At 43.2% G+C, this 27,552-nt stretch overlaps 2 protein-coding genes across 4 annotated transcripts in view; one reads left to right on the top strand and one right to left on the bottom strand.

Moving 5' to 3' along the window:
* Positions 1–900: 900 nt before the first annotated feature.
* On the bottom strand, positions 901–9,530 carry UBA5 (ubiquitin like modifier activating enzyme 5). Of its 3 annotated transcripts, XM_033166189.1 has the most exons (12): positions 9,366–9,530; positions 7,605–7,650; positions 7,429–7,518; positions 6,586–6,695; positions 6,249–6,335; positions 5,301–5,385; positions 4,393–4,497; positions 4,104–4,231; positions 3,594–3,729; positions 3,298–3,373; positions 2,507–2,616; positions 901–1,359 (listed from the first exon to the last, which is right to left on the bottom strand). In XM_033166189.1, exons 1-12 carry the CDS (start codon positions 9,512–9,514, stop codon positions 1,276–1,278), a joined length of 1,206 nt encoding a protein of 401 aa, XP_033022080.1. In that variant the 5' UTR covers positions 9,515–9,530; the 3' UTR covers positions 901–1,275. The 3 variants fall into 3 exon arrangements, with proteins under 3 accessions (XP_033022080.1, XP_033022082.1, XP_033022081.1); XM_033166191.1 differs by lacking the exon at positions 9,366–9,530 and having other exon boundaries at positions 902–1,359; positions 7,434–7,518; positions 7,605–7,628; XM_033166190.1 differs by lacking the exon at positions 7,605–7,650 and having other exon boundaries at positions 903–1,359; positions 9,366–9,481.
* An 837-nt stretch (positions 9,531–10,367) lies between these two features.
* Positions 10,368–27,552, top strand: part of ACAD11 (acyl-CoA dehydrogenase family member 11) — a 33,845-nt gene continuing 16,660 nt past the window's right edge. Inside the window, exons 1-9 of the mRNA XM_033166194.1 lie at positions 10,368–10,566; positions 13,774–13,873; positions 16,084–16,209; positions 17,447–17,608; positions 19,373–19,537; positions 22,312–22,459; positions 25,680–25,801; positions 26,612–26,718; positions 26,899–27,025. Of these exons, the coding sequence (XP_033022085.1) occupies positions 10,430–10,566; positions 13,774–13,873; positions 16,084–16,209; positions 17,447–17,608; positions 19,373–19,537; positions 22,312–22,459; positions 25,680–25,801; positions 26,612–26,718; positions 26,899–27,025 (1,194 nt within the window). The 5' untranslated portion in view covers positions 10,368–10,429. The remainder of the gene's footprint in view (positions 10,567–13,773; positions 13,874–16,083; positions 16,210–17,446; positions 17,609–19,372; positions 19,538–22,311; positions 22,460–25,679; positions 25,802–26,611; positions 26,719–26,898; positions 27,026–27,552) is intronic.

Consider the following 27,552-nt stretch of genomic DNA (forward strand, 5'->3'; position numbering starts at 1 on the left):
ACAAGTAGTTGAAGCAATTAATTGTGGGATTGCCTAGAACCATCAAACTTCCAGGCCACTTTTTTTTTGCAAATCTGTCTGAATTAATTATGTTAATCACCAGCTAATGAGAAAAGCATTTATCCAGCATGCTTATCCAACTGACTGTACAACATCCAGTCCAGCAAGCTTAAATTGTAGCTTATTGCAGGTGGTTTAAAAATAGTTAAATACCCTTAGGGCCATTGATTCTAGATAGGCTTCTCTTGGATTGCAGTCTCTTTGTTTACTATATACCTGAAATATTACTTCAATAACTACTACTAAGGTGACATATAAAGCAACTGTCAAGAGGCCTTGTAAGTGCTGAGTGACTGCAAGTGTCATTAAGCCTGCCTAACTTTCAATTTTTGGTTGACCTGCTCTGATTAGAAAGGGAATTAAATGCTTTGGTGGAGGAAGCCCTGGCAACTTCTGCTTCGCAGAGCCTTTTATCCTACACCACTTGAGTGATAATCTACAATTGAATATAATAGACTAGTTCATTTGCCAAACACCATGGGGGCTGCAATCAACTTACTCCTAGTGCAGTCTTGGAGTTTTATCAATTCAAAGCAACTTTCATCTCATTGCTTTATTTTCTTCTTATTTGGAAACTGAGGATTTTAGGCATGATGGCTCAAGAGCATTTCCGAATTCAGTATTCTCCCATAACGTTGGATCGGTGATAGCAAATTTTATAATTAATTTAATGATTCCTATTATACACTGCATGACCAGAGGACCCAGATATTGGCTCAAGTCCCACATTTTCAGCCCAACAAAACTTCCAAAAGACTTCTCTTGCGGCTAACAAAAGTATTCCAGTTACTTTTCCATGTAACAATCAGATATACCGTAATTGGCTAGTGTGTGTGACAATAATAATTATTTTTTAGACAAGGCTCTCTCTCTATATCGTATAGCTTTTCATTCGTCTAACTATAAGCTTAAGCAGATCAAGTGTTACTATTTTAGATACTTTTCCAATCCAGGCACCATAAGGAGGAACTGATTATGCTCAACAAATTTACTCTCACCTGAACTGGGTTTAAAAGGCAGCTTGGCATTGTGTTATACTGTATATTTAACCTGTCAGCTTGCCTTGGTTTTCACTGGACCCTCATACCCTCTGTAAAGTCTTTACATAATTAACAAAAAGACAACATGACAACACACTATTCATGAAAGACTAAATATGTTACGAAACACATCACTGGCTGCTGAAATTACAGTAATCTCGAAGTGTTCTTTTTGCTAGATGCTCTTCATCTTAGCCATAAGTTCTTCTAGACTTTCTTCAGATTCCGGAACAGTTTCCCCAGTAACAGCGTTCTCTTCCTGGTAGGGGAGAAGAGTAGTAAATGCCTTTACACCTTTATCTATAGCCTCAAATCCAAAAGCCCCAACAAGCTTGGCGTGCTGAACACCACACACATTATAGTAAAATAGGCCAGATACAAACATAATTAAATACTAACACCTGTCAGTCATCACCATCATGTTAGGGGACCCATCCCTCCTTCCTTGCATGGCAAGTACAGAAAATCCAAGCTTAGTCACTTCAATGCTGACTTCAAACTCCACTTTCTGCAGTGGCTGGCTATGCTACTGAATCCCTATGGGGGAAACTCAGAAGTTCATTCCAATGAGCTTTAGTTAAGGCCTATCAGGCAATAGCATTCTTCTGCAAGCAGGAAGGCTGCAAACTGCATCTCTGCATGTCATTTGCCTGATATCTGGAGGCCTCACAAGCCACAGGTTTTCACCCCATTGTAAAGCAAAGGTTAGCAAAGCATGTACGTGTCAAGTGAGCAGAGGCTCTATCTGCCAGGGAAGCTATGATAGCCAAGCTTGGAAGGTGCACATGTCAAAGCTTGCAGTGCTGCTGAGGCTGTGAAAGCAGTTGTGGGCTGTTAGGATTGTCCTACCTTCGTGTAGGACTGTGGTAGAGACAAATGCCCGACTGGCAAGTTCTCTCCCTCCTGGTCGATTGTTTGAGAACTTCAAAAGCTTTCTCCAGCCCAAACATCACAGCAACTGATGCCAAAAGGCATCAGCACACTTACGATTCTGCAGAGTATTTGCAGTTCGCATAACAGAACTCAGTAGCACAGCATTTTGGCTAATCTACTTTTATTTACATATAATACACTCGGAGCATTCTGACTTAGCTCCTTCCTCTTTCTCATCAGACAGCAAAGAGAAAAAACAAAGGACAATAGTCCCAGTTTCCGGAACACAGTAACACAAAACATCCTGTCTCCGTCACTTCCCACACTGTGGAATGAAAACATATGTCATGTGATAGACAACAATCCCATGACTGCAAACACGAAGCAAGAATCCTAACATCAACTTCATTGATGCACACAATGGAAGTGAAGACTGCAGAACAGCAGCACTGATTGCTCATTCCCACATGCAACTTGACGAGTTAAAGCCAATCCAAATAAAATGTTACTGACGTTAGCTAAAAACAACTTACCACCTTGTTTGGTATTGTGTATGCCATTGTGATCCCTTCTGGAAGATCGAGAACTGGACCCGAAGCAGCTTTTAATTCTTCCTCTGAAACCTCCGATACCAACTCTATCCCTGAATAGCCCCAAACACATCAATGCAAGGGAAAGCGTTAGTGTAGATTACACAAATTACACAAATATTAAAAAGTTACAGACTGAAATTATGTTTCAGGTCAGATAAAGACATTACAGTGGAACCTCCAATTACGAATGGGATCCGTTCCAGAGGCCCGGCCATAACCCAAAAACTTAGTAACCGGAGACGCCCTTCTGTGCATGCACGGTGAAACCCGGAAGTATACACTTCCAGGTTTGCCGTGGCCGTAACCCAAAGATTCCGTAACCTGGAGGTTACGCAACACGAGGTACCCCTGTACTTCTTACAGTCAAGAACCTCTCCAGGCAACTGAAAGGGCATGGAGTAGGGCTGTTACCCCCCCCCCCCCGTGTTGGACTGGCCCAGTGGATCTGGGAGCAGCTGTGATGTTTAGGGGTTTTTAAACCCTAATTAAGCATAACCCCCCAAAGTGGGTTCATAATGTGGGATACCCTTCCTTGACAATAGATAACAACAGTGAGAAGACCATAGCTTGTGCTGCTATCACAACTATGTCCTCACTTACAGCTACCTGCTTTTTGGGGTGGGGGTTCAATTGAAATCATTCACAAGAGAGAAAGTAAATAACAGCTGCTTAGGCTGATGGGCATTTTACTAGTTCCAAGAGTTGTAAGCTAGCAATTTGTGTTGTCTCACCCCAATCATTCTCTTCATGAACTATTTCTTCTTCCTGTTCAATTACTTCTACTTTAGGATTTTCTGCTGCTTTTTTCTGGAAATACAAACACAGTCACAAGTGGTTTTTGCTGCCACTCTAAATAATGGGAAATGTTAAATAATTATATTCTAGAGGCCCATTCAGAATGACCATACTAGGGTAAATATTTCCAAAAGAATTCATGCTACATTTTCTAACTTCCGCTGAACAAGTTATCCACCCCTTTCAAGGAATCGGAAAAGGAGCCTGAGCTCTTTTAGTTAATTTAATTTACCTTGTACTCTTCCTGCTGGTGTCTACAGTTTTTGTCATCGCACTGTGGATTTGGCTTCATCGTCATGGAGGGAAAGAAATCCTGCATTGCATTATAGCCAAGGTAAAAGCTCACCGTGCCAAAATTCAGTAAATATCTGGGGGGGAAATGCAGAAAGGATAAAAGAAGAGAACAGTTTATCGTTTGCACGTGTCAGACGGAAGACACAGCACTTTGGTTCATTATGGGCGACATCTGATGATGCTTCCCTACTTGCGCAACAGAAAACTTACACAACTGGAGTTCTCCTTCAGCACCTGTGCACCCCTAAAATCTGCTCTGGAGGGTCCCTAACTATCTGCAGCAAATATAGGAGGGTGTGGAGGGAACAGATGGACAATGCACAAGGACACAGCTGCTCACACTACTCTGGATCTCACCCAACATGCTTGATGTAATCCTTTTGTCATGAACCAATTCCCACTTAAACTTTTTTTTTTTTTTTTAAATCGAGGCATCTCAGTTACTTACTTCAGGACGTTTTGAACAAGAAGACCGGCGACCACTCCCATAGTGGTGGGAAGGCTGGCAGCACAAACTCCCTCCCGTTTGAGCGTTTTCTCATCTATATTTGCTGCTACGACAAGTGGAGGTGCACACTAGCCGAAAAGGGGAGAGGAGTTTGAGAATCACAAAAGGGGCCTTTGAAAAACCCACAAACAAGAGAAGGATCCAACAAAAATGACTTTAGATTCCAACAACTTTCACTTCACCCTAGAAGGGCAGCACAATGGAACACGGAAAGCGTGACATCACATACCGCAAAACATGCCGATTCACCAGGGATGATGAGTTGGATATGGCCAGAGACAGCATTTTCGCTCACTCCAGATTCCATCCATATTTGTCCAAGCTCATTACAAGCCTTGAAAAACAAACAAAAAAAGCCCTATTTATACATGCGTAAGTTGCATTTGCTGCAAAAATCTAAACTGCTTGTGGATATAAGAAGTGTCCTGCTGAATCAAGCTAAAGGCTTATCTCAGGGGAGGGGAACTGTCTAGATCTTGAGCTCCCCCCTCCCCAACTGACCGGTGGCTACTTTGAAAGATGAGCCAGGACACCTTTGCTGTAAAATCACTTGACCATCACCATGACATCAGGTGACCCAAATTCAAAGGCAAGAATCGGCAGCACACTCCTGGTATGCAGGCCTGAAAATGAACTCATTGTAGGGGAGTTGGTCCAGCTCCCTGATCATCTAAAGAATCTCAACTGAAAATAAGTTCTTAGGAAAGCAAAACTTCCTAAGTTTTTGGGTTTTGTGACAGACTTCAGTAAACCCTCAAACTTCCCAAACCAGACCTGGAAAAAGGATCCCGTTCATGTCACAAAAGTCTCTTTGCATTCACCCAATGCTGAAGTCGCCAACAAAATGCAGTTTAATCTCCAATATTGTTACCTTTGTATATTCTGCTTTCATATAACATACACAAGCTCAAGGCACAATGATACTGCAAATGCACCAAGCATGGCTACTCTGGAATAGCCACATCTTTTCAGAAGGAGCTCGCTTGGGAACCCTCCACTGCCCCCACTTAAATGGCACAGCAGCCACACCTGCTACAATGTACTGGGTGCGAGATCCACAGCTTCTAAGCAGCAGGTGTGCAATGTGCACTTGGGTGAGAACAGGAGGCATGTGTGTGTTGCTGTTGCTGCACTTACCGTGTTAATTGCCATGCGTGCTTCAAAATTATCCACGCAGCTCAATACAAGATCAACAGGCTTCCCTTCTTCTAAACCTCCATTACTAAAAATAAAAAGGGGAGAAAATGCAAATATTAAGGGAGCCTTGCAAGAAGAACAAGGAAGCTGTTGTACTATGAACTCTCCATTCTTTATCAGCATGGAATCCTTCTCGGTTTTAGGGTTGCATCCCCTTCTGCAAAATCTTACATGGCCCACATGCCAGTAGTGGGCAGGACCAGAGCGACAAATGCAAATTTTACCTTTGGACAATAGGCTAGTTGCTTACACACGGACCTCTCTATCCTCCATCCAAGCTAGGGAGAATCATTATAAAAGTTAAAGGATTATTAAAAGCCCTCAAGCATGGGGTAAGGCTAGGCCAGACAGCAGTGTAGCCTGGGAGAAAGGGTGTGTCTGGGGAGGGATGTGTGGCCTAGAGAGTCCCAAGGCCAAACAGAGAAGCCCAGAGAGCTGCATTTGACCCCCTAGGCCTGAGGTTACCAACCCCCTGATTTAGACGTGAGTGGCATTGTGGGTTAAAGCACAGAACCTAGGGCTTGCCGATCAGAAGGTCGGCGGTTCGAAACCCCGCGACAGGGTGAGCTCCCGTTGCTCAGTCCCTGCTCCTGCCAACCTAGCAGTTTGAAAGCACGTCAAAGTACAAGTAGCTAAATAGGTACCGCTCCGGCGGGAAGGTAAACAACATTTCCGTGCACTACTCTGGTTCGCCAGAAGCGGCTTAGTCATGCTGGCCACATGAACCGGAAGCTGTACACCGGCTCCCTTGGCCAATAAAGTGAGATGAGCGCCGCAACCCCAGAGTTGTCTGCAACTGGACCTAATGGTGAGGAGTCCCTTTACCTTTAAATCAGTGGTGTTTTGTTACAACCAACCACCGCTACCAGCCCCCAAAAGATATGTTACCTGATCCTGTCCATAAAATGTTGAAAGTTGTCCACAGTTGTGATGTTGTAGTTATGTACTTCGAACTGCACATCGGGGTTGATATTCCTTAAGGATAAAACAAACACTGCAGCTTTAACATGAACATTTCTAAAAGGAGCCCCACATGCTTGTTTTGCAAATCCTAACATACTACGGTTGCAATCCCATGCTCTTCCTTGGGAATAAATCCTACTGGAATCAGAAGTACTTCCTTCCGCATGAACGTACGCAGCATTATTTCTGTAAGATTAGTTGGAAGTTCCGCATGTCTGAAGTTGCATTCCATACCTGGATGTCACCTCCCACTTTCACATACCTCAAAGTGTGCTCTGCTGCTTGCACTTTACTCAGTCCAGCTTGGTGGGGTTGGAAAAAGAGCCTGTTCATATTGGCCAGCTCCACCTTATCATAATCAAACAGGAGCAGCTAAAAGAAAGATTACAGTGACACATGAATGGCCTTTGCTCAGGTTCCTGTAGCCCTTGGGCAAACAAATATTTATTCCTACTGATTCTAAAATGACAAACATATTTATTTCTAAAACACCTGAAATTCAGTTTTAAAAGATTGTGACAGGTTAAGTAAAACCAGATTCAAAATTCATATTCATCACAGACGCCCTTTAACTTTAAATAATAACTTTTTGAAGGGTTACTTCTGCAAAAAAAAGCTCCCATTTGTCCCTCATGTGCTTCTGTGGCAGAGATAAAAGAATCAGAGAACAACAGTACTGGAGATCGGGGGGGGGGGGGATGGGATGTAGGAAATAAAGCTTCAACACTGATGTTTGCTCTTTGGCTATGGGCAAGTCATTTCCTCTTCCTAACCTACCCTACAGGACTGTTGTTAGAATTAAACGAGGTAAATCCATGTATGTTGCCTCAACAATTTTAGAAAAATGAAGTACCAGTATAAGAACCAAAAAAGGACATGCAAGGAGAGCTGTCTGTCCTAAATTGCACAGTAAACATACATCCAGGAGCCTCAGCCAATCACAGCTTCCAAACCATCACTAATCATCATATATGTGACTATCCTTTACCCATTACAGAGGCCACTGTGAATACATTTAAGCTGACAAAGGGAAATTAATATTTCACCAAAGCACCACTGATTTTACTCAGGACAGTGTTGTTATAAGGAAGAAACGTATTATTACCTTACCAATGCCACATCTTGTCAGCATCTCAGCAGTTACGCTGCCAACTCCACCAACACCCACCACCGCGACTGCAAAGGAGCGGATTTTCTGCAACAAGAAACCAACACTGGTAAGCATTTTGTGCTGTGAGTTTACATCATTAACGCAAATGTCTGTAAGAAACATCATCCCACCTCATAGTCTTTCACAATTCCCATTCTTTTCAGCGCCATCAGGCGACTAGAGAGAGGGAAGAAACAAAAACACTTTTGTCAAGTGGGCTTCATTCACATGGCACAGCTATTTCAAGATTAAAAGGAGATTAGCAAATTCCATGGTGCAAAATTGAAGTGCGTTGAAATCCCTGTTCGTCTAGGATGTTTCAGCAGCTCCAAATCTCCCACAGTGATTAAATTACTGGTAAGTAATAATAATAATAATAATAATAATAATAATAATAATAATAATAATAATAATAATATATTGTTTGTACCCCGCCCATCTGGCTGGGTCTCCCCAGCCACTCTGGGCGGCTTCCAACAAATATTAAAATATATTAACATATCAGAGATTAAAAACTTCCTTAAGTGGTATGGATTCATTTACGACATCTTGGAACATAAATCAACAGTCTCCAAATTGGTGAAAAGGGCTAAATGGACACACAGCCTGTTCATGCCACTAATTTCTGTGCTGCCACTAGGAATAGCTGTTACTTGCCTCTTACTGTTCCATTACAGTAGTTGAAAATGCCACACCACTTCTTGACCAGCTGTTAAGGACTTCCATCTATCCACTGACATAGGGCTCCATATTTCAAAAAGTTAAAAAAAAACCAGGACCAAAAAGTTGTTGAGCTTTTTTACTGCAATGCTTTATACGCAGGGCTGCCTCTGAAGATTTCTGAAACTCCAGCTGGTGCAGAATTCAGCAACTAGGTTGCTCCCTGGGGCAGGCTGGTTTGAGCATGTAACACTAACCCTGGCCCAACTGTACTGGCCGCCCACGAGCTTCTGGAGCCCAATTCAAAGTGCTAGCTTCGACCTATAGCTCTTAAATAGCTCAGGACCACATCTCCCCATAGGAACCAACGCGGACCCCGCAATCTAGAGGCCCTTTGTGTGCCTCCAGAGGTTAAGAATAGCTGGGCCAGAGTGCCAAACTAGGATCTGGGAGCTCATGGTCTGCAAATCCCAGCTCAGCCTTTGAAGTTGACTCGGAAACTACAAATAATCCAGAATGCGGCAGCTAGACTGGTGATTGGGAGTGACCGCTGAGACCATATAACACCGGTCCTGAAAGACCTACATTGGCTTCCAGTACGTTTCTCAGCACAATTCAAAGTGTTGGTGCTGACCTTTAAAGCCCTAAACAGCCTCGGCCCAGTATACCTGAAGGAGCATCTCCACCCCCATCGTTCAGCCCAGACACTGAGGTCCAGCGTCGAGGGCCTTCTGGCGGTTCCCTCACTGCGAGAAGCTTAGTTACAGGGAACCAGGCAGAGGGCCTTCTCGGTTGTGGCGCCCACCCTGTGGAACGCCCTTCCATCAGATGTCAAGGAAAGAAACAACTATCTGACTTTTAGAAGACATCTGAAGGCAACCTTGTTTAGGGAAGTTTTTTAATGTCTGGTGTCGTGTTTTTAATATTCTGTTGGGAGCTGCCCAGAGTGGCTGGGGAAACCCAGCCAGGTGGGCAGGGACTAAATTATTATTAGTACTATTTTACATGAAGCTCACTGGGTGACCCTGGGCCAGGTAGCCTAACCTACCTCGCAGGGCTGTTGTGGAGCGGGTGTGTTTGGGGGGGGGACCTTGAGCTCCTCCTTGGAGGGAAAGGGTGGAATCACAGAATGGAAGAGCTGCGAGGGACCCCGCCCCACAATGGTCATCTAGCCCAACCCCCATGCAATGTAATTCACGACCACCCTCCCCTGCCCCCAAAGGCCCGCTCACCTGTACGGGTTGGAGTCGGTCACCTCCGGGCTCATCTGCTCGATCCTCGCCCGCCGGCCTTGCCCGCCTCCTTCCCCCCGGGCCAGCTCTTCCTCCAGCTCTCGGACGCGGCGCCGCAGCTGCTCCACCAGCTTCTGCGAGGCGGCCATGGCTGATCCCTAAAGCTCCGGCAACCGGGCAGCCCGCAATACCGGCTGCTCAGCCTAGAGACACGTCTCCCCAACCGGAGCTTCCGGGAGTCACGGCAAAAGGCTTCCCCCCCCAGCGCAACCATCACAGTTCCGGTCTCCAAATGGTCCCGCCTTTTCAGAAAGTCTCCAAGTTGCTGCGCGTTTCAGAGTCGAGGGGTGGCGGCGGCGGGTGGGGAGAACCTGGTTGCCCCCCCTTGCAAGCAAAAGGGCGGGCGAGAGGGGTGGGCAGGGAGGAGCCCCCCATAATCAATAAAAGTGACTTAAATGAGGTTCGCCCCCCCCCAAAGTAAACCCTGCCCCACACAAAAACAAAAATCCTGGCTACGCCCATGAAAAGGGCCACTATTTCGCTTGCCTGAAAAGGTCTTCAGTGGGGCGCATTGCCTTGCAAAAGTGGGTTTAGGGTTGCAAGCTGGGGAGCCCCGTCCATGCAAGACTTGGAAGTGGACCCATTGAAGTCAGTGGACCTGCTCTCTGAAGCAGCGACTAGGTCTGGGCTACGACACCGCCACCCGTGGGGAAAAAGCTAAACGCCGATGAAAGAATTATTTCAGTCAAGAGTTCAGCTTGGTCTCCAGAAAAGAGCGTGGATTGAGCCGGCAGGGGCAGCAGCCAAAACAGCCCTTTCTGCTCCTGTGTGAGGAGGAGGAGATTCTTTGCAAACGCTTTGGAGTAACTTAAGAGGCAGCCCTATAGTTTGGAGGTGTGTCGCCTTTGGAGGAGGCGCGGCTGTAGCAACCTTTGCGCTGTAATTATTATTTCACTCCACCACCCCCCTTTTTTCCTCTCTCCCCCTCGCCTCCAGTGTAGCAACAAGTCAGCGAACCGGTTCGAGGTCGCGAGACTCCGCAGGTGGAAAGGAGCCTCTGCAAAATGGCAAGTGAGCCCGATACCACCGAAGTGAGGAAGCCGCACAGATTTGACCAGGGAGCCTTGGAGAGATACCTGTGCCGGCACCTGCCGGGCTTCCCGCAGCACCCACCCGAAGCGCTGAGGGTCAGGCAGTACAGGTAATGATGGCATCTTCACGGAGCAATGATGCTCGGAAATCAGGGCACTGAATTCAGCGAGATTCCTGCATTGCAGGGGGGTTGGGCTAGATGACCCTCGGGGTCTCTTCCAAGTCTACAATTCTATGATTCCTTCTCCTCCTGCACAAGAATCGTGGGAACCGTAGTTTGCTAAGGGGAGGACTTTTTTTCAGTCAGAACTCTCCAGATCCCTCTCAGGTGGGCGTCATTGCCATTAAAAGAGAATAAGGAAGGTGCCACAGTTACACAGATGACAATAGTTTTAGCTAATGGGGGAGGAGACAGTAATGCCTTTCCCCTCAAAATGGCTCTCCAACTGTTTTCTCATTGTGGGCCATTTACCTGTAATTCACCTAAATAAGGAGAGACGTGGCAACTTTGCCATTTGTTGGAATGCCCAATTTTACAACAATACTAGCCCATTTATGGTTGTAGCTCCACATATAGTACAGACCTGCCTATCCTGGTTGTGTTTGAGCAATCCCCAAAAGGAAGAACAAAGGACATAGGCAAAAGGGAGACACTGTTGTTATCTTGGACCACTGCAACTAATTAACTAGCTTTGAAACTGTGTTCCAGAAATCCATATCCTACCAGCAATACAGTACACTTGTTGTTTGTAAGGACCAGCTAACGTTTTTTTTTTTTTAGTGAGTTATAAAGTCTAATTATTGCTCTCTGAACTCATAGAGCACACTGCATTCTGCTTTTGTGCTGTTTTTTCCTCTGCACCAAATCTGGGGTTGTTATGGCTCCAGAGAGAAATCTTGCCACGTAATGAGCGGGTGTGCTATGCGTGCTCTGAACGTCGACTCCAGATTTAGTATTTATATTTATTTATTTAGATTACATTTGTGAATCGCTTCCCATAAAGTATCTTGAAGCAATATCGCGGTAAAAGCATCAACAATAAAAATTGTGTTTTTTACAAAAATAAAAATAAAAATAAATAAAAGCAATTTCAGATGTAAAAAACAGTTTCAAATCCACTGGTATGCCTCCATGAAAGGGCTTGCCTCAAAATGTGTTGCTTTGATCAACAAAGCAACTTGCTTGTGCAAGTGTTTCATGAGAAAATTTAATAGGTGTGGTTGTTCTTCCATGCACCCAGACTTTTAACTAGTTAAACCAAAGTTATTAGATTTGGTAAGGGTGGTCAACCTAGGGTCCTCCAGATGTCACTGAACCAACAAGCACAAAACAACCCCTCTGCAGCGCCACCAATCCAACTCAATGGTGTAACTTTGGAAAATGTCGAACACTTCTCCTACCTCGGCAGTTATCTTTCCACAAGGGCTGACATTGATGCCGAAATCCAGCATCGCCTGAGCTCTGTGAGTGCGGCTTTCTCCCGATTGAAGTGCAGAGTGTTTGAGGACCAGGATGTTTGCAGAGAAACCAAAATGCTTGTTGGCAAAGCTATTGTACTACCAACCTTATTGTAAGCTTGTGAAATATGGACTACTTATAAACACCATCTCCAGCTCCTTGAAAGATTCCATCAACGGTGTCTCTGAAAGATTTTACACATCACTTGGGAAGACAAGCAAACTAATGCCAGTGTACTGGAAGAAGCAATGATCACCAATGTTGAAGCAATAAATCTTCAACCTCAACTTTGTTGGACTGGTCATGTTGTTCGGATGCCTGATTATCATCTTCCAAAGCAACTACTCTATTCCGAACTTAAAAATGGAAAGCTTCATGCTGGTGGTCAACAAAAGAGGTTTAAAGACTCTCTCTCAAGGCAAATCTTAAAAAAAAAGAAGTATAAACACCAACAACTGGGAAACACTGCCCTGTGAGTACTTCAATTGGAGAACAGCTTTTTCCAAAGGTGTTGTGGGCTTTGAAGACCCTCGAACTCAGGACAAAAGGGAGAAACATGCTAACAGGAAGGCACGCTTGGCAAACCCTCACCACGATCAACTTTCACCCCAGAACCTAGGTACCCACTGTGGAAGGACGCGTGGATCCAGAATTGGCCTCCACAGTCACTTACAGACTCACTGTTAAAACTGTGTTTATGGAAGACAGTATTAGTCAGCTATGAGTGATTGCCAAACAATAAGAATAAGACTGGACTACAACTCCTATCATCCCTGGCCATTGGCCATGCAGGCTAGAGCTGATGGTATATGGAGTCCAACCACATCTGAAGGACCACATGTTCCCCATCCCTCTTTAATTCCTGATTTGGTTTCTGTTGCCTTTATTTCATTTCATTTCACTTTTAATCTGTATACTGCCTACAAAACAGACAGCAAAGATCACACAGGTATTAACAAATCTGATCCGATGCAAAAAAAAAGTCACAATAACTTTAAAATAAGCAATTTATATCCAATAAAGCAATATTCAACAATCCATTGGAATATACCGGTAATAGTGAACAGTAAAACTAAATATCAGCAAATAATAATTAAACAGTTTGCACTTATCAGTTACAATAAAGAATTAATTAACTAGAATCAATAAAAAATAACGGCACAATGCATGAAATACCACAATACATACAAAACCATGTAGAAGGATCAAACTGAGAAACAACGACACACAGCTTATAAAATTACTTTAAAAAATATATATATATCCCTGAATTCCTTTTCTCTCTTCCCAGCTGCTTCTGCTGTTCCCAAAGTCTGGAAAAAACTCTTAGGGCTGGAGGGTGGGGCAAAGCAGGTGGGAAAAGCCATTGCCTGATGGACAGCAGAGTCTCTCTCTCCCCTTACAGTTCTTCCTCTGGAGCAACTCTCTTATGAAGCCTCCTAGGGCTGGAAGGTAGGCCAAGATGGGTGGGAAAAGCCATTGCCTGATGGGCAGCAGGAAGTCTCTCATTCATCACTACATTTCCATGGCAGGAAGAGCTCAACCTGCTGAATTTTTGTTTGCTGCCCTAGGAATCTCCTTCATCCATAGAATGCGAGACTCTTAATCTCAGGGTCGTGGGTTTGAGCCCCACGTTGGGCAAAAGAGTCCTGAATTGCAGGGAGTTGGTCTGGATTGCTGTTGTGTTCCCTTCCAACTCTACAATTCTATGATTCCATAGCCAGCATGTGTGTTGGGTTGTACTTATGCTTACCTTCTTAAAATGATGTAACAGGCTTGGTAAGCTTTTTGTGTGTGTAAAAAGCAGCTAGCAAGTTTAAATAATAATAATAATAATGCATATATTTGCTCACATAGCTCAGGACAGTCAAACCCAACTTTTTACTTGGAAAAAGGCCTCAAAACCTACGTATTGAGGAAGAAGCCTCATGGCTCGCTCCTACCTCAAGCTCATAAGGTAAGTTTGCTGTTGTGAAACAATCCATTAATGAAATATCTTTGGTTTCCATTTGAAAACTTTGATTTGGTTAGCAACGGGGTGGAGAAGGAGAATGGCTTGCAGGTATAAAAAGCAGAACTACCGTTCAGGATTGCCCCTGATCTTGTGTTACATTTGCTGCTAGATTTGTGTCGAGGATTTGTCAGTGGTTGGCGTTAACATTTGTTACTAGCAATGTGATGTGGTTGTGTTATGGGATGGAGTTGGTGCAACGTGTTATGACTTGGCGGTTGGGGGTTTAGGAGGGAAAGGGGTTTTATGGTCCCCCCCCCTCCTGTGATGAGGTGTATGTCTGAAACCACATGTGTGTCCACAACATGCATGAACTCAACGTGAAGCTCTGAGAGGGTCGGAACCTTTTGCGTGGAGCCATTACATGCAACCGTTAAAAAGAAAATGTGATACTGTGTACCTTTAACCCTCATGCCCAGTAACGAACTTGTCACATCAGGAAGTAGGGCAAAAATGGTTTATTACACGGAAATGAAAAGACAGAGCATATGGATGTTACACATATGCAAGCAGCAAACACTCATTAGACACGTACACATCTTAATTCTAAGGAATAAAGAGAGTCCCTAACTACCCCAAAAGCCTAAAGAGTGAGTGCCACAGACTCACATTAAAAAGAAAGGACTATAGGAAAGGGAGGGGTGTACACCTGTTCTAGAAGCACGCAGAACACAAAGTCAGGGAATTAAGCTTCCTCTTTAAAATCCTAGGCCCACAAGCCAACATTATCTCTCACCTGTGCCTTTGGTTCTCTAGCAAAGGATAGGATTGATCCTTAAGGAATAAAAGAGGGGGGTCCTGTTTGAGCTGTGAGACAACAAACCATTCAAAATCTGGGGTTTAGGTGTAGCCTGAATCTAACGAAACTTGATAAGAGAATGGGGCTTCCTGAATGACTGAAGAATGAAACGCCCACATCCTTTGAACTGTTGTTTACTCATGGGATAGCTTCGAAGTAAGGAGGGCACAGCCTTAATTTTGAGGAGACCACACATTTATCTATATGTGTACTTTGAAAGAGATCCCATTGTCTGTGTAAAGTCTGGTTCCTGCTTACAGGAGGGCGGTGGCCAAATTTTGCTGAAACGCAAAGATTAGTACATTGGTACTTTCTGCAACTATTGGGGTCCTGATGATAGTTATTCATTCCAGGTCACATCACTGTATGTCAGTCACATGCATATTTTATATTAAACCTATGTCAGCTGAACTGATCCATAGAAATTAAACATGTGAAATGCCTAGATTAGCACCTGCCTGCAGGTAAAGAGCCTGCACTTGTATTCAACTCTTGAGCCACAGAGAGGAAGGGAATACACGGGTGTTATTCTGGTTAGTGTGTTTTGGTTTTTATTGGCTGTTACATGTGTGAGATTGATGTAAAGCTGTGCAATCAAAAAAGAAATATAACCCTGGTAAGGTTGGGTATTTGGTGTGAGTGGCTAATGAAAGTGGTAAATTGCAAGAACTGTTGGGTGGGTGGAATGTCTATGTGGGCTTGTTTAACAAATGATATGGTTCTTCATTTTAGACTTTTGGTGTGGTTTTAGACTTTTTGGTGTGGTTGTTGTTACGTGTATGGATATATTGTCCTGTGTCATACATCTGTGCACGTTGACTTTTCTTCTAAATTTATCGAGATTGTGCTTACTGTATACTTAAGTATTTTGATTTTTTTAAAAAAGTAAACTGCTTCTATATTGTTAATAGGTGGTCTGTAAATTACTTGAATGGACAATCAGATAGCACTTGCATACATTTGGGTAAGTGCTAACGATTGTCATTCATTTTCATGGCTTCATTGCACCTTTAAGGATTTGTGAATGCTGTACAAGTATAATAGGCCAGAGTATTTGAAGCAAGCTCCATTGAGCTCAGCTGAACTTGCACTCAGGAAATTTAGTAGAGGGTTGTAACCTTTAAAATTGCAGTCTTATGCATTCTTGCTGGGAGTCTGCTCTGTTGAACTTAGCTGGACTTACCGTTGAATAAACCTATATGGGATTGTGCTGTAAATCTTGCTGAAACGCATAAGAATTGCCGAATTCTTAAGTTCTGCTGATCTGAATAGGGCAAGCGCATCCGTTTCTGTGGATCGCAGCCTTTGTCAATTACGCTCTTATCACTCACATAAATCCTACCATAATCCTGTTCAGGTCGACAGAGAATATCAGGTTCAGAAAGCCTTGTTTGCTGTTGGATTTCCAGTTCCCGAGCCTCTCTTATACTGTAGCGATGCTTCTGTGATTGGGACGGAGTTTTATGTGATGCAACATGTACAGGTTGGTGCTTTGATTGCAAAAGCATTTATTGCATATGGTTTTCCTGCTCCTTGGGCAAATTTAGCCCAGAATCCTTAAAGATTCAGTAGGATGTTCCTACCGAACCAGATCAAAGGCCTATCAAGTCTAACGTCTTGTTGTCATAGTGACCAACCAGATGCCTACAAGAAGCCCTCCAGCAGGGCATGAGCACAATAGCTTCTGCAGCAGCATCTTAGTGAACATAAAGCACTGGTCACCTCCCACCCTTGTTTCTGACATAAAACTTTATTCCTCCTCCTTGCTTCTGATGTTGAGGAGCATCATCCCTTCACTCACCCCTTCTTCCCTTGGTTGGTGTGTGTGCATTTTGTGGTTCACCTCAGGTGCCAAAATGTCTTGGGCCGGCCCTGCCTGGGTCTCCCCATCTGGATCAGGACCCTAGAGTATGGGAAGAGGGGGACTCTTAAGCCTTTGCCCCTTACTGCATTTCTGATTCAGATCAGCTCTATGATGCTTGCAATATGCATTGCAAAAAAAATGTTTCTTTTAAAATGGATGGGCTCTTTCCCTCCTCTCTTCAATGCATATTTTGTTTGGGGGGGTGGCGGGGTGGCAATGGGGACCACAGCCAGGAGCAAAAGTTTAAATTCACAGACACCAGCCCCTTCCCATTTGTGAAAATAAATTCTGCATTCAAGGACAGAACTATGAAGTTACGATCACGTTTTGTTTTTCCCTAAGTATGTTTATAATCTGATCTCTTGGTTTATCTTCATTGCTCAACTAAGGCAAAGCAACATAGCTATGTCTCAATGCTTCTGAAAACCAGTCAGTGATGACTTTGTAATTGATTCTGAGATTTTATATATATATATATATATCTCCATCTGCACTATGCATTTAAAACAGTATCATACCATACCAACAGTCATGGGTTCCCTCAAAGATTCCTGGGAACTGTAGTTTGTTAAGGGTTCTGTGAGACCCCTCCTCCCCAAATTTCCCTGGGAAGAGTGATTTGCTGTTAACCCAACTGTAAGAATTGTAGCTGGGGGGGGCCGTCTCCTAACAACACTCAGCACCCTGAACAAACTATAGTTCCCAGGATTATTTGGGGGAAGCCATGACTGTTTAAAGTGGCATGATACTGCCTTAAATGCATTGCGCAGATGGTCTGGTGCATCTTATGTTGTAAAGCTGTAACCTTCCCTATTTTCTTCTCACCCACCTTATATTTGGTTCCTGATGTCCTTAGGGTCGCATCTTCCGAAACACTGCATTACCTGGCATAAGTCCAGTGGAAAGATCTGCTTTATACATAGCTGTAATAGAAACTCTGGCCAAACTGCACTCATTCAATGTGAATTCACTGGGACTCCAAGGATATGGAAGAGGACCAGGTTACTGTAAGAGGCAGGTAAATTATCTACAAAACCTTTCCAATGTTTCAGCCTCATCGTATGACTTTCTTCACCAGTAATGTTCTCTTTGCCATTTACAGAGTGACTGACTTCCCTCCACACGCACATATTTTATTTTATATTTTTTGGGTGTCAGGCAAGGGATACATATTTCAACACTTAAACAAGAAAGTTAGCTTTCTGCAAGCGTTGGGTGATATTTAAGTGGCTGGTGCCAGCAACTGATTATCCTTAATGGGAACATCAACAGTGAAGTAAGAGGAGGAGGAGCGAAGAAAGGGCAAAGTGAGCACTGTTGGGGTGTGTTTGTGTAAGCAGAACTGCAAGTGTAAGAGAGCTTCAGAAAACCTATTTGCTTGATCAGCAGCTGCAGTTAAATCAAACTGGAAATGACCAGTGTTGAGAGCCAGTGTGGTATAGTGGTTAAGAGCGGTAGACTCATAATCTGGGGAACCGGGTTCGCTTCCCCTCTCCTCCAAATGCAGCTGCTGGGTGACCTTGGGCTAGTCACACTTCCCTGAAGTCTCTCAGCCCCACTCACCTCACAGAGTGTTTGTTGTGGGGGAGGAAGGGAAAGGAGAATGTTAGCCGCTTTGAGACTCTTTTGGGTAGTGATAAAGTGGGATAAAGCTAAAGCAGTTTAGCATTCCAAGAAGAAGCATCAAACTTATGAACAGATGTCAAGAAGTTAATCATTGTGAGAGAAGATGTAACTATTAGCCTTTGATTTATAGCTGTTTGGAAAGCCAACTAACTGTCTCTGTCTAGGGTTGCCATATTCCCAAAAGTAAAAATCTGGACAAAGGTGTTGACTTTTTTGGGGGGGTGGGGTGGTGGTGAAGTTGTTCAAATTTTTTGGGGGGGGGATTCTAACTACATTTTCCTTAAAAAATCACCCTAATTGCCATGCAGCCGATTCGGCAAAAATCCACCCAAACACCATTTTGGCAGTCTAAACCCAGACATATCCTAGGCTATGGTTGCCATATTCCCAAAGTGGTCAAAGTTGTTGATTTTTTTTCCCAGCAACACCTAAAAAATATTACAGTAATGAAGTTTTTGAGCTATTTTTAAGGAAATTTGCCAAAATCTACGCTTCTGACATGGGTTTCCACCCGGACACTGTTTCCAACTGTCGAATCCCAGCTATGTCTGGGAATTTCCAGACATACGGCAGCCGTATCCTAGCCACACTTTCCAGTATTGCAGCTATGAAGAGGGTTGACTATGAATCTTCTGTGCACCAAAATCATTGGATTTACATAGGCTTGTCTATCTGGCCAGAGGGGTGGTTGTGGGACTACCATGGACCATGCAATTTAAAGGGTGGGACGTTTTGTCATCTAAGGTAAAGATTTCTAATAAATTGCATTTTATCCTATAGCAAATACAATAAAATACAATACGGGAAATGAAAGAAGTAATAAAAATTCACTAAAAATTGATTATGATGGGTGTGCCCTCTTTTGTCTTCAATCACAAATCCAGAGACACACTGCGGACTTCCTGAATGAAGTCCACGAACCACATTTTGGGAACTCCTGGACTGGGATCCAAAAAACTGTGAAACCATGGCAATCTGCTTTTGAAAGCAATATTGTGATATAATACTAAAAGGGCCATGGAAAAGTCCGCTAGCACAAACCTTTTGTCTGAGCTTAAGCAATTTATTTTTCTGATCACAGCCGTAACATTTTGCCTTCAGTTGGGCCTCAGTCTAACATACATTTTGCCCCATCCCTTACTGATCTTGTTTTCAGGTATCAACTTGGAGAAGACAGTATCAAGCAGCTGCTCATGCAGACATCCCAGCTATGGATGAATTAGCTGAATGGTTAACCAGCAACTTGCCTGCTGGCGATACTGAAGAAAAGTTGGTCCATGGAGATTTTCGATTAGACAACATCATATTTCATCCAACAGAGGTATCGTGCATACGGCTTCAGTTGGTAGCATTTCAGTACTATGTGCATAGAGGCCTGAGAGAAAAGTAGTTCTTATTTCTGTGTGCTTCATAAGATATTGCATTTTCTGCCTCCGGCGAAGATGTCCAAATACTTTTGTGTGCTGTTTCGGATGGTGTCATCAGAAGCAATACACTGTTGACATTGCTCTGGTGCAATTTGTTTAAATTTGTCACCAGTGGCCACTCTGGAAAGGGACTGGAATGAATGAATGAAAGATAAGGCTATGGAATGCTTTGCAAATGATGCAAGAATAAAGGAGTCTGTTAGAAGGGGGGAACACTTCCACCCAAAGATGGTGACTCGTGCAATTGGTTTCCAATTCTCTAAGAGTATGTCTGCATAATCCTGTTTGTCATGCCTCAGATTTATTTATTCCATAGGTTTGAATCAATTTGATGCCAGTACCCTCATGGACCACTGCTTCACCATATTGCATAAAAAATGACTTGAAGGACAACCCCTCCCCATATAAACTGTCCCAGACTGTGTTCATCACCTGAGGCCCTTATTTGTGTGCCTTCTCCATGTGAGGTCTGAAGGGTGGCAACACAAGAGTGGGCCTTCTCTGTGGTGGCTCCCAGTTTGTGTAATGCTCTCCCCAGGGAAGTTTGCCTGGAGCCTAAAATATATATATAATGAAAAGGTTCCTCTTCAACCAGGCCTTGGGCTGATTTATTATTCTACAGCCTTTTAAATGTGTCTGAGGGAAGAAGGGGTATTACTTGGCTGTTTCGTTTTACTGATTTACTTGTTTTTATTGTGACAAGTAGACAATTATGAGAAAGGACATTGATAACAATGTTCCTCACTGAAGGAGGCCTCTCACTGTTCCATTAGGTATACAAATGTCTTTAGATTTAGAAAGGAACACCTAATTATATTTTATATTCCTAATAGAATAATAGACTTCAGAGACATACATAGAGATGTTGTAATACCGAACGGAGCCAGTGGTCATAGGAATTGAACGCCATGCTTGGGAAGCTTTCCTGACTTCTTCTGAATGACATGTTGTGCCAAAATGTCAGGGGGAAAAGACAGCGTGAAACAAAATGCTTCAGAATGAGGAGAGGAATTAAAAAATCTGGGTTGTTGAGCTGTAATCTCTAGGCCTATCTTCCTCATGGTTTGAACCGAGCTGAGAAAACCGGTTGGGCATTAACCCTGTAAATAAATTCACACAGTTACATAACTACCCTGTGGGAGGGATAATTCTAAAAAGAGCTACCTGTGCTACCTCTTTTGTGAGTGAAAGTTGAGCCCTTTCTGCGCAGGCAACAAATTACGCAACACTTGTAGTATAAAGTCCAAATCTCCGCTTTGGTTTCATGACCATAATGACAGCCAGTTTAGGCTTTGCTCTGCAATCGTCCCCTTAAGTGCAAATTCTTTCCACGAAATACTAGTTCGGTGAAGTAGCAGCATGTGATACAGGGCACTGATACAAAGGTTTTTCTGTTTTGTTTTGTTTTGTTTTTGCAATTCTTGCTTGCTTCAGTGGACCTGGCCCTTGCCTAGTAGGCTGTGCCTCTAGTTCCGAGAGGTTTTCCTCAACCTTCCATTGCAACACAGTAATATCATTAAGCAATGCAATGCAATACACTCCAAAGCAATTATTAGACACATATGGGTGGGGGCTTGATACAATGCCAGATTGGGTGCAATCAGAATGAGCTCTGTGCTTGCATGCTTTGCACACACACCCCCTCCGGTCACTTCCAGTTTAGTGGCAAACCCTCATTTGCTTTTGCTTTGAAACTGGGCAAACGGTGGTATATGCAAACTGCAGTTTACAGGCAAACCAAGATTGCAAACCACAGTTTTAACTGCCTAATAATGGCATGGTTTTGCCATTTTCTAAATCTCTTGAGACAAATATTGGGGTGGCTTTTGGCATCATGGAATCACAGTGGGAGACCCATTGGACCTGTCATTTTTTTAAAAAAGTGACTCTTTAGAGCTGATAACGCCAAGGTTGCAGGTTCGATCCCTGTATGGGGCAGCTGCATATTCCTGCATTGCAGGGGGTTGCACTAGATGATCCTTAGGGTCCCTTCCCACTCTACAATTCTATGATTCTTTTTTTTTAAAAAAATACAAGGGTTTGCAGGTGTGTGTGTGTGTGTGTGTGTGTGTGTGTCTGTCACAAAAAGCCTTCTTGGGGGCAGGATGCAGCCAATGGAACATGGTTCGTTGCTCTTGTTTTACATGACAGAAATAAATGCTTGTATGTAAATTCTGCATCGGTATTTTGGAATGGCTTCTGGTGTAATAAAAACAAGCTTCTCGGAAGTTGAATAAATGGAAGCAGGGCACTGAAGATGGTCCACACCAAGGACTAGTGTTAATGGTCCCTGTATGCTCAACTGTGATCACTTCATTGAGATTAATCCTCCATTCCTAGAACAGTCTCTCTAGGATCCCATGCTTATTTCAAGACCAGGGAGAGCTGCATAAGTCCAGCAAAAATGTTCGTTAGATTTGATTGCTGCAACTCGAGGAAGAAAATGTTTGTGTCTAGAGCCTTGTGTGTACGCTGGTTGGGGACTGTTGGCCTAATCCAGCCCCTGCAGAACTGGTGCCCTCCAGATGTTGTTGGACGACAACTCCCATCAGCCCCAGCCAGCTTTGTTGCAGTCCAACAACACTTGGAGGGCACCAGGTTGTTGAATGTTGATCTAAACCTTTTCACTGTTGCCACTGGCTTTATTTCTGTGTTCCTCTCTTTCCAGGCCCGTGTTGTGGCAGTGCTGGACTGGGAACTTTCAACTATAGGACATCCTCTGGCAGACTTTGCTTACACTGTTTCTCTCTGGTTTTGGCCCAGATCCCTCAAACATTTGCAAATGACGATTTTCCAGTATATAAACAATATTGCAGGTATGCACCCATCTTTCTTTATATTGTTCTGTGCCTATATTGGGAGTCACCAACCTTTGGGGACCAGTGAGCTGAATGAAGGTCCTCACTAGATTGATGAGAACCACTGACTATTACAGGTGAAACTCGAAAAATTAGAATATCGTGGAAAAGTCCATTTATGTAAGCAATTGTTTTAATTAGCTACTGGAGTTTAATATATGAGATAGACTCATGACATGCAAAGCGAGATATGTCAAGCCTTTGTTTGTTATAATTGTGATGATTATGGCGTACAGCTGATGAGAACCCCAAAGTTGAAATTGTTAATTTGGGGTTCTCATCAGCTGTACGCCATAATCATCACAATTGTAACAAATAAAGGCTTGACATATCTCGCTTTGCATGTCATGAGTATCTCATATATTAGTTTCACCTTTTAAGTTGGATTACTGAAAGAAATGAACCTTTCCACGATATTCTAATTTTTCGAGTTTCACCTGATTTCCTTCATGGAGAAGAGACATGGTTTGGGATAAGGAATTTTTATAGTAGATATAGTCTTTCCACCGGAGTTCCTGCCCATTTCCATCTTGCAAATTAAGGGTTTGAAAGACTACCATTCTAGTGAAGTGGAACTGAGGTGGTTATCTTTCGTCTGCTCCCTGCCTTCAAATTATCTCCTAATGTTATCTTGATGGTCTCCATTCAGGGGGTGGATAGACTGTACTTGGCAACTAAATTTGCACGTGCTGACCTTTATGCAAGGAAATTTATGTGAGGAACTCAAGGTATGCCTGGACGCCTTTCAGGAGCCGAGGTTGGGAGCGGGCTGGTACCAGGGGCACAAAAGTTCATGATGGGGTACCTCTTGTCATATTAGGTTATACCACTTTCGTTGCATATGCCACGATCTACAGTAATAAACCACAGAATAAGTTCATATGGACACACACACCTTTTCACAAGCAGACTTTTTTTGCATTAGAAACTCAATAGGGTAAAGGAAGTTCCTGCTGCCAGCTCCACGTGACTAAACAAACAAACCCCTGTGTTGCAAAATGTGAGTCAGCAATATCAAAAGCAACACGATGACCAGAAACAAATACAATATGCAAAACTTTATGGAATGATTCAAAACATCAAAACCAACAAACTGAAGTCTCTGAAAGTCCTTAAATGAATCCCGATGCCAGACATTGCCCAGCGGAGAACAAGCTGTGAAGCTTTGTATAATCAGCAAATGTCCAATTCTGATGTCCGACTCTGAACAGTGTTTCCGGATAACAACTATTGTTTCGTTGAATTCTTCATCAGCGAATTAGTTCAACACTCGTTAGTACAAAGATATGTAATTTCTTCATAAACCAGTCTTTTTTCAAATTAGATATAGTATACATGAAAATGAAAAATACTCTGGAACAGTGCTCATGCAATTATGAGCAGTGACTACATACCGTATTTTTTGCTCCATAAGACACACTTTTTTCCTCCTAAAATGTAAGGGGAAATGTCTGTGCGTCTTATGGAGCGAATGCATGGTCCCTGGAGCCCAGGGGGGAAAGGCAGATCCTGCTTTTTCTGTTTTAGAAAGAGCTAAAGGCTAACAAGAGGGAAAGAGAGCATTGAAAGGAACCTGCTCAACAGCTGATTGCAGGAGATCGGGAGGGAGATAAGGGAGCTAGCTCCCTTCCTGCCCCGCCCAGGCCCCTTGCACAGTAGGATCCTGGGAAATTGAGTTTTTCAGCCATTTGGGGCTGTTACTTTTCCTCTTGCTTTCTATTACTTGCTGGTGCTTACTGGTTTGCTTTCTTCTTGCTTCCTATTACCTACTGGTGCTTACTGGTTTGTACTGGTTTGCTTTCCTTTTGCTTTCTATTACTTGCTGGTGCCTACTGGTCTGTACTGGTTTGTACTGGTGCTTACTGGTTTGTACTGGTTCGCTTTCCTCTTGCTTCCTATTACTTGCTGGTGCATACTGGTTTGTACTGGTGCTTACTGGTTTGTACTGGTTCGCTTTCCTCTTGCTTCCTATTACTTGCTGGTGCATACTGGTTTGTACTGGTGCTTACTGGTCTGTACTGGTTTGTACTGGTGCTTACTGGTTTGTACTGGTTCGCTTTCCTCTTGCTTCCTATTACCTGCTGGTGCTTACTGGTCTGTACTGGTGCGTACTGGTGCGTACTGGTTTGTACTGGTTCGCTTTCCTCTTGCTTCCTATTACTTGCTGGTGCGTACTGGTTTGTACTGGTGCTTACTGGTCTGTACTGGTTTGTACTGGTGCTTACTGGTTTGTACTGGTTCGCTTTCTTTTTGCTTCCTGGTACATACTGGTTTGTACTGGTGCTTGCTGGTCTGTACTGGTTTGTACTGGTGCTTACTGGTTTGTACTGGTTTGCTTTCCTCTTGCTTCCTATTACCTGCTGGTGCTTACTGGTCTGTACTGGTTTGTACTGGTGCTTACTGTTTTGTAAGCAATGCTTTTCTCCCTTTACAAAAGCTGCACAAATCTGAACTGATCCTCAAAAAGCAGGGCTTTTCCCTTTGCAAAAAAAAGCTGCAAAACTTTGAGCCGATTCTCAAAAAAACAACAACCATGGGTTTTAGAGGAGGAAAACCAGAAAAATATTTTTTTTCCTGGTTTCCTCCTCTGAAAATGAGGTGCGCCCTATGGTCCGGAGCGTCCTATGGAGCGAAAAATACGGTAATTAGTGTTGAACTAATTCGCTGATTATACAAACACCACACAGCCTGAGCAAATGGGATTGTCTCCATTGCTCCACCCTCTTTTCCCCACCCGCCACCCACACCAAACTTTGTGGGGCAAAGGAATTATTAACTGCCAACTCCATGTGACTGGTAGGCAACAGCAACTCAGTGTATGCCTGTGAGATGTGGGCCCATTCTCACATAAGATAAGATTCTCACATTGGATACAACCTGTTAGTTATCTCAGTCGGTACAGCATGAGACTCTTAATCTCAGGGTTGTGAGTTCGAGCCCCATGTTGGGCAGAAGATTCTTGCTTTGCAGGGGCTTGGACTAGATGATCCTTGTCGTTCCTTCCAACTCTATCTCTCTATGGTTCTATGATCTGATGCTCATATTGCTGCATGAGAAAATAGATGCAGTACTAGTATATCTATTTACACCCCTGTTGCATATAATTAAGACAACAACAACCCTGTGTAACTGGCACACCAAAGCAAAGTTTTCACATTATTCCTTATCAATTTCCTAGGAATTCCCTCGGCTGGAGAAATGATCGCGACATACTGTCGCTGCAGAGGTATCAGCACTGCTGTGCCCAACCTGAATTTCTTCCTTGCTCTCTCATATTTTAAAGTGGCTTCAATAATGCAGGTAATAGTTGTGGCCATAAATATATCTTACCTGTTTTAAACATATTTTTTTAAGTTTCAGGGAGGAATACTGCAAACCATACTCCTCCATAATGTTAGTGAAGTTTTTTGAAGTTCAACAAGAAATTGAGCGTTAATTTGATGTTCATCTTTCCTAGAATGTGATCAGATATGTCTCAGGCATGTGTCAATCACACCATTCAAATGCCCCTTAACATTCACATGAACACAAAATTTAATAACTGTGTGGTGGCAGGGAACCAATCCTGTTTTTGGCTCACCTAAAACACTGTGAGATTTTGTGGTGATTTAGTTGAGATTATTACTACTACCATACTTCATATTTAGTTTGCCGCATCCTACAGGAGCTGGATTTTAGCCACCCTGCAGTGGGTTCGTATCAGCGTCCTCAACACTCCTACTTTCTTTTCTTTTCTTTTTTAAGTAAAGGGCTCTGGAACATCAAACAACATTGTCTTACATTGAACATAACAAGAGAGACATTGCGTGTTCTTTTGTAATTCAATAAAACCTTTAATAAAAATTATTTCAAAATAACAAAGGTCATTATATATTACTTTAGCAAGTAACAAACAGCAGCTCTCCCAAATTTTATATTTTATCAGTTGTTTCAGAGGAAGAATTGTTCGGCTGTGCAGGACTAAGCGCTGTGCCATTTCACAATTTCTACATGACATATCGTTTTAGCAAGTGCTAAATGAAATAAAATGCCAAATCAACTTGCCATGTGGCATTTTAGTCTTGAATGTGTCATGCAAATCACACACACTTTCGTTTATATTTTCCTTAGGGCATCTATGCCAGATACCTTCAGGGAAATTCCGTTGCAGAGAACAGCCACGAGTTTTGCAATATGGTAAAACCTTTGGCAGAAACTGGATTACTGGTATCAAAAAAGTAAGAATGGCTTATTCAGAATATATTTTTTTAAAAATTGCAACGAGTTCACTCCAAAGCAGTTGAGGTTGTAATGTGGGGTATTGCATGAGGAGTTGGGGAGATTAATTTGTTTTCTGCTTTAAGGCTATGTAGTTGAAGAAAAATGCCATTACTGTCCCATCTGGGTTTTTATTCTAGAACATCTTTTGCCACTGAGAGTCAGCCCTGTAGCACAGGAGAATTATTCCACCAGTCTAAAGAGGGCAAAGAAGTACTTGAAAAGGTGAAGGATTTCATGAAGAAATATGTTTTTCCAGCTGAAAAGGTGAGACATATGATGGAGCACATTCAGAAGAGTGGTACTAGTCAGGCACAGATTGAGAGCCTATCATTGATTAGGAACAGAATTGTGTCTGAATTTTGCTCTGGTTTATTAAGATGCAGACTAGTAAAGTATTGGCAAGAAAACTGAGCCAAGCCACTCGCTTCTCTAGTATATGATTCAACAGTACTGATTTGTGGTTGTCAAAGTAAGACACAGATTTAGTTGCCGTTGGTGGCTCTAGCAGAGATGGGGAATCTGCAGCTCTCCATCTGTCATTAGACTTCAGCTTCCATCAAACAACATGGCTATGAGAAGAGATGATGGGAGTTCAAGTTGCCGCTTCTGGCAAACCAGAGCAGTGCACGGAAACACCGTTTACCTTCCCGCCGGAGTGGTACCTATTTATCTACTTGCACTTTGACATGCTTTTGAACTGCAGGGACCGAGCAACGGAAGCTCGCCCTGTCGCAGGGATTCGAATCGCTGACCTTCTGATCGGCAAGCCCTAGGCTCTGTGGTTTAACCCA

The sequence above is a fragment of the Lacerta agilis genome, chromosome 12 (assembly GCF_009819535.1).
Source record: "Lacerta agilis isolate rLacAgi1 chromosome 12, rLacAgi1.pri, whole genome shotgun sequence".
NCBI lineage: Eukaryota > Metazoa > Chordata > Lepidosauria > Squamata > Lacertidae > Lacerta > Lacerta agilis.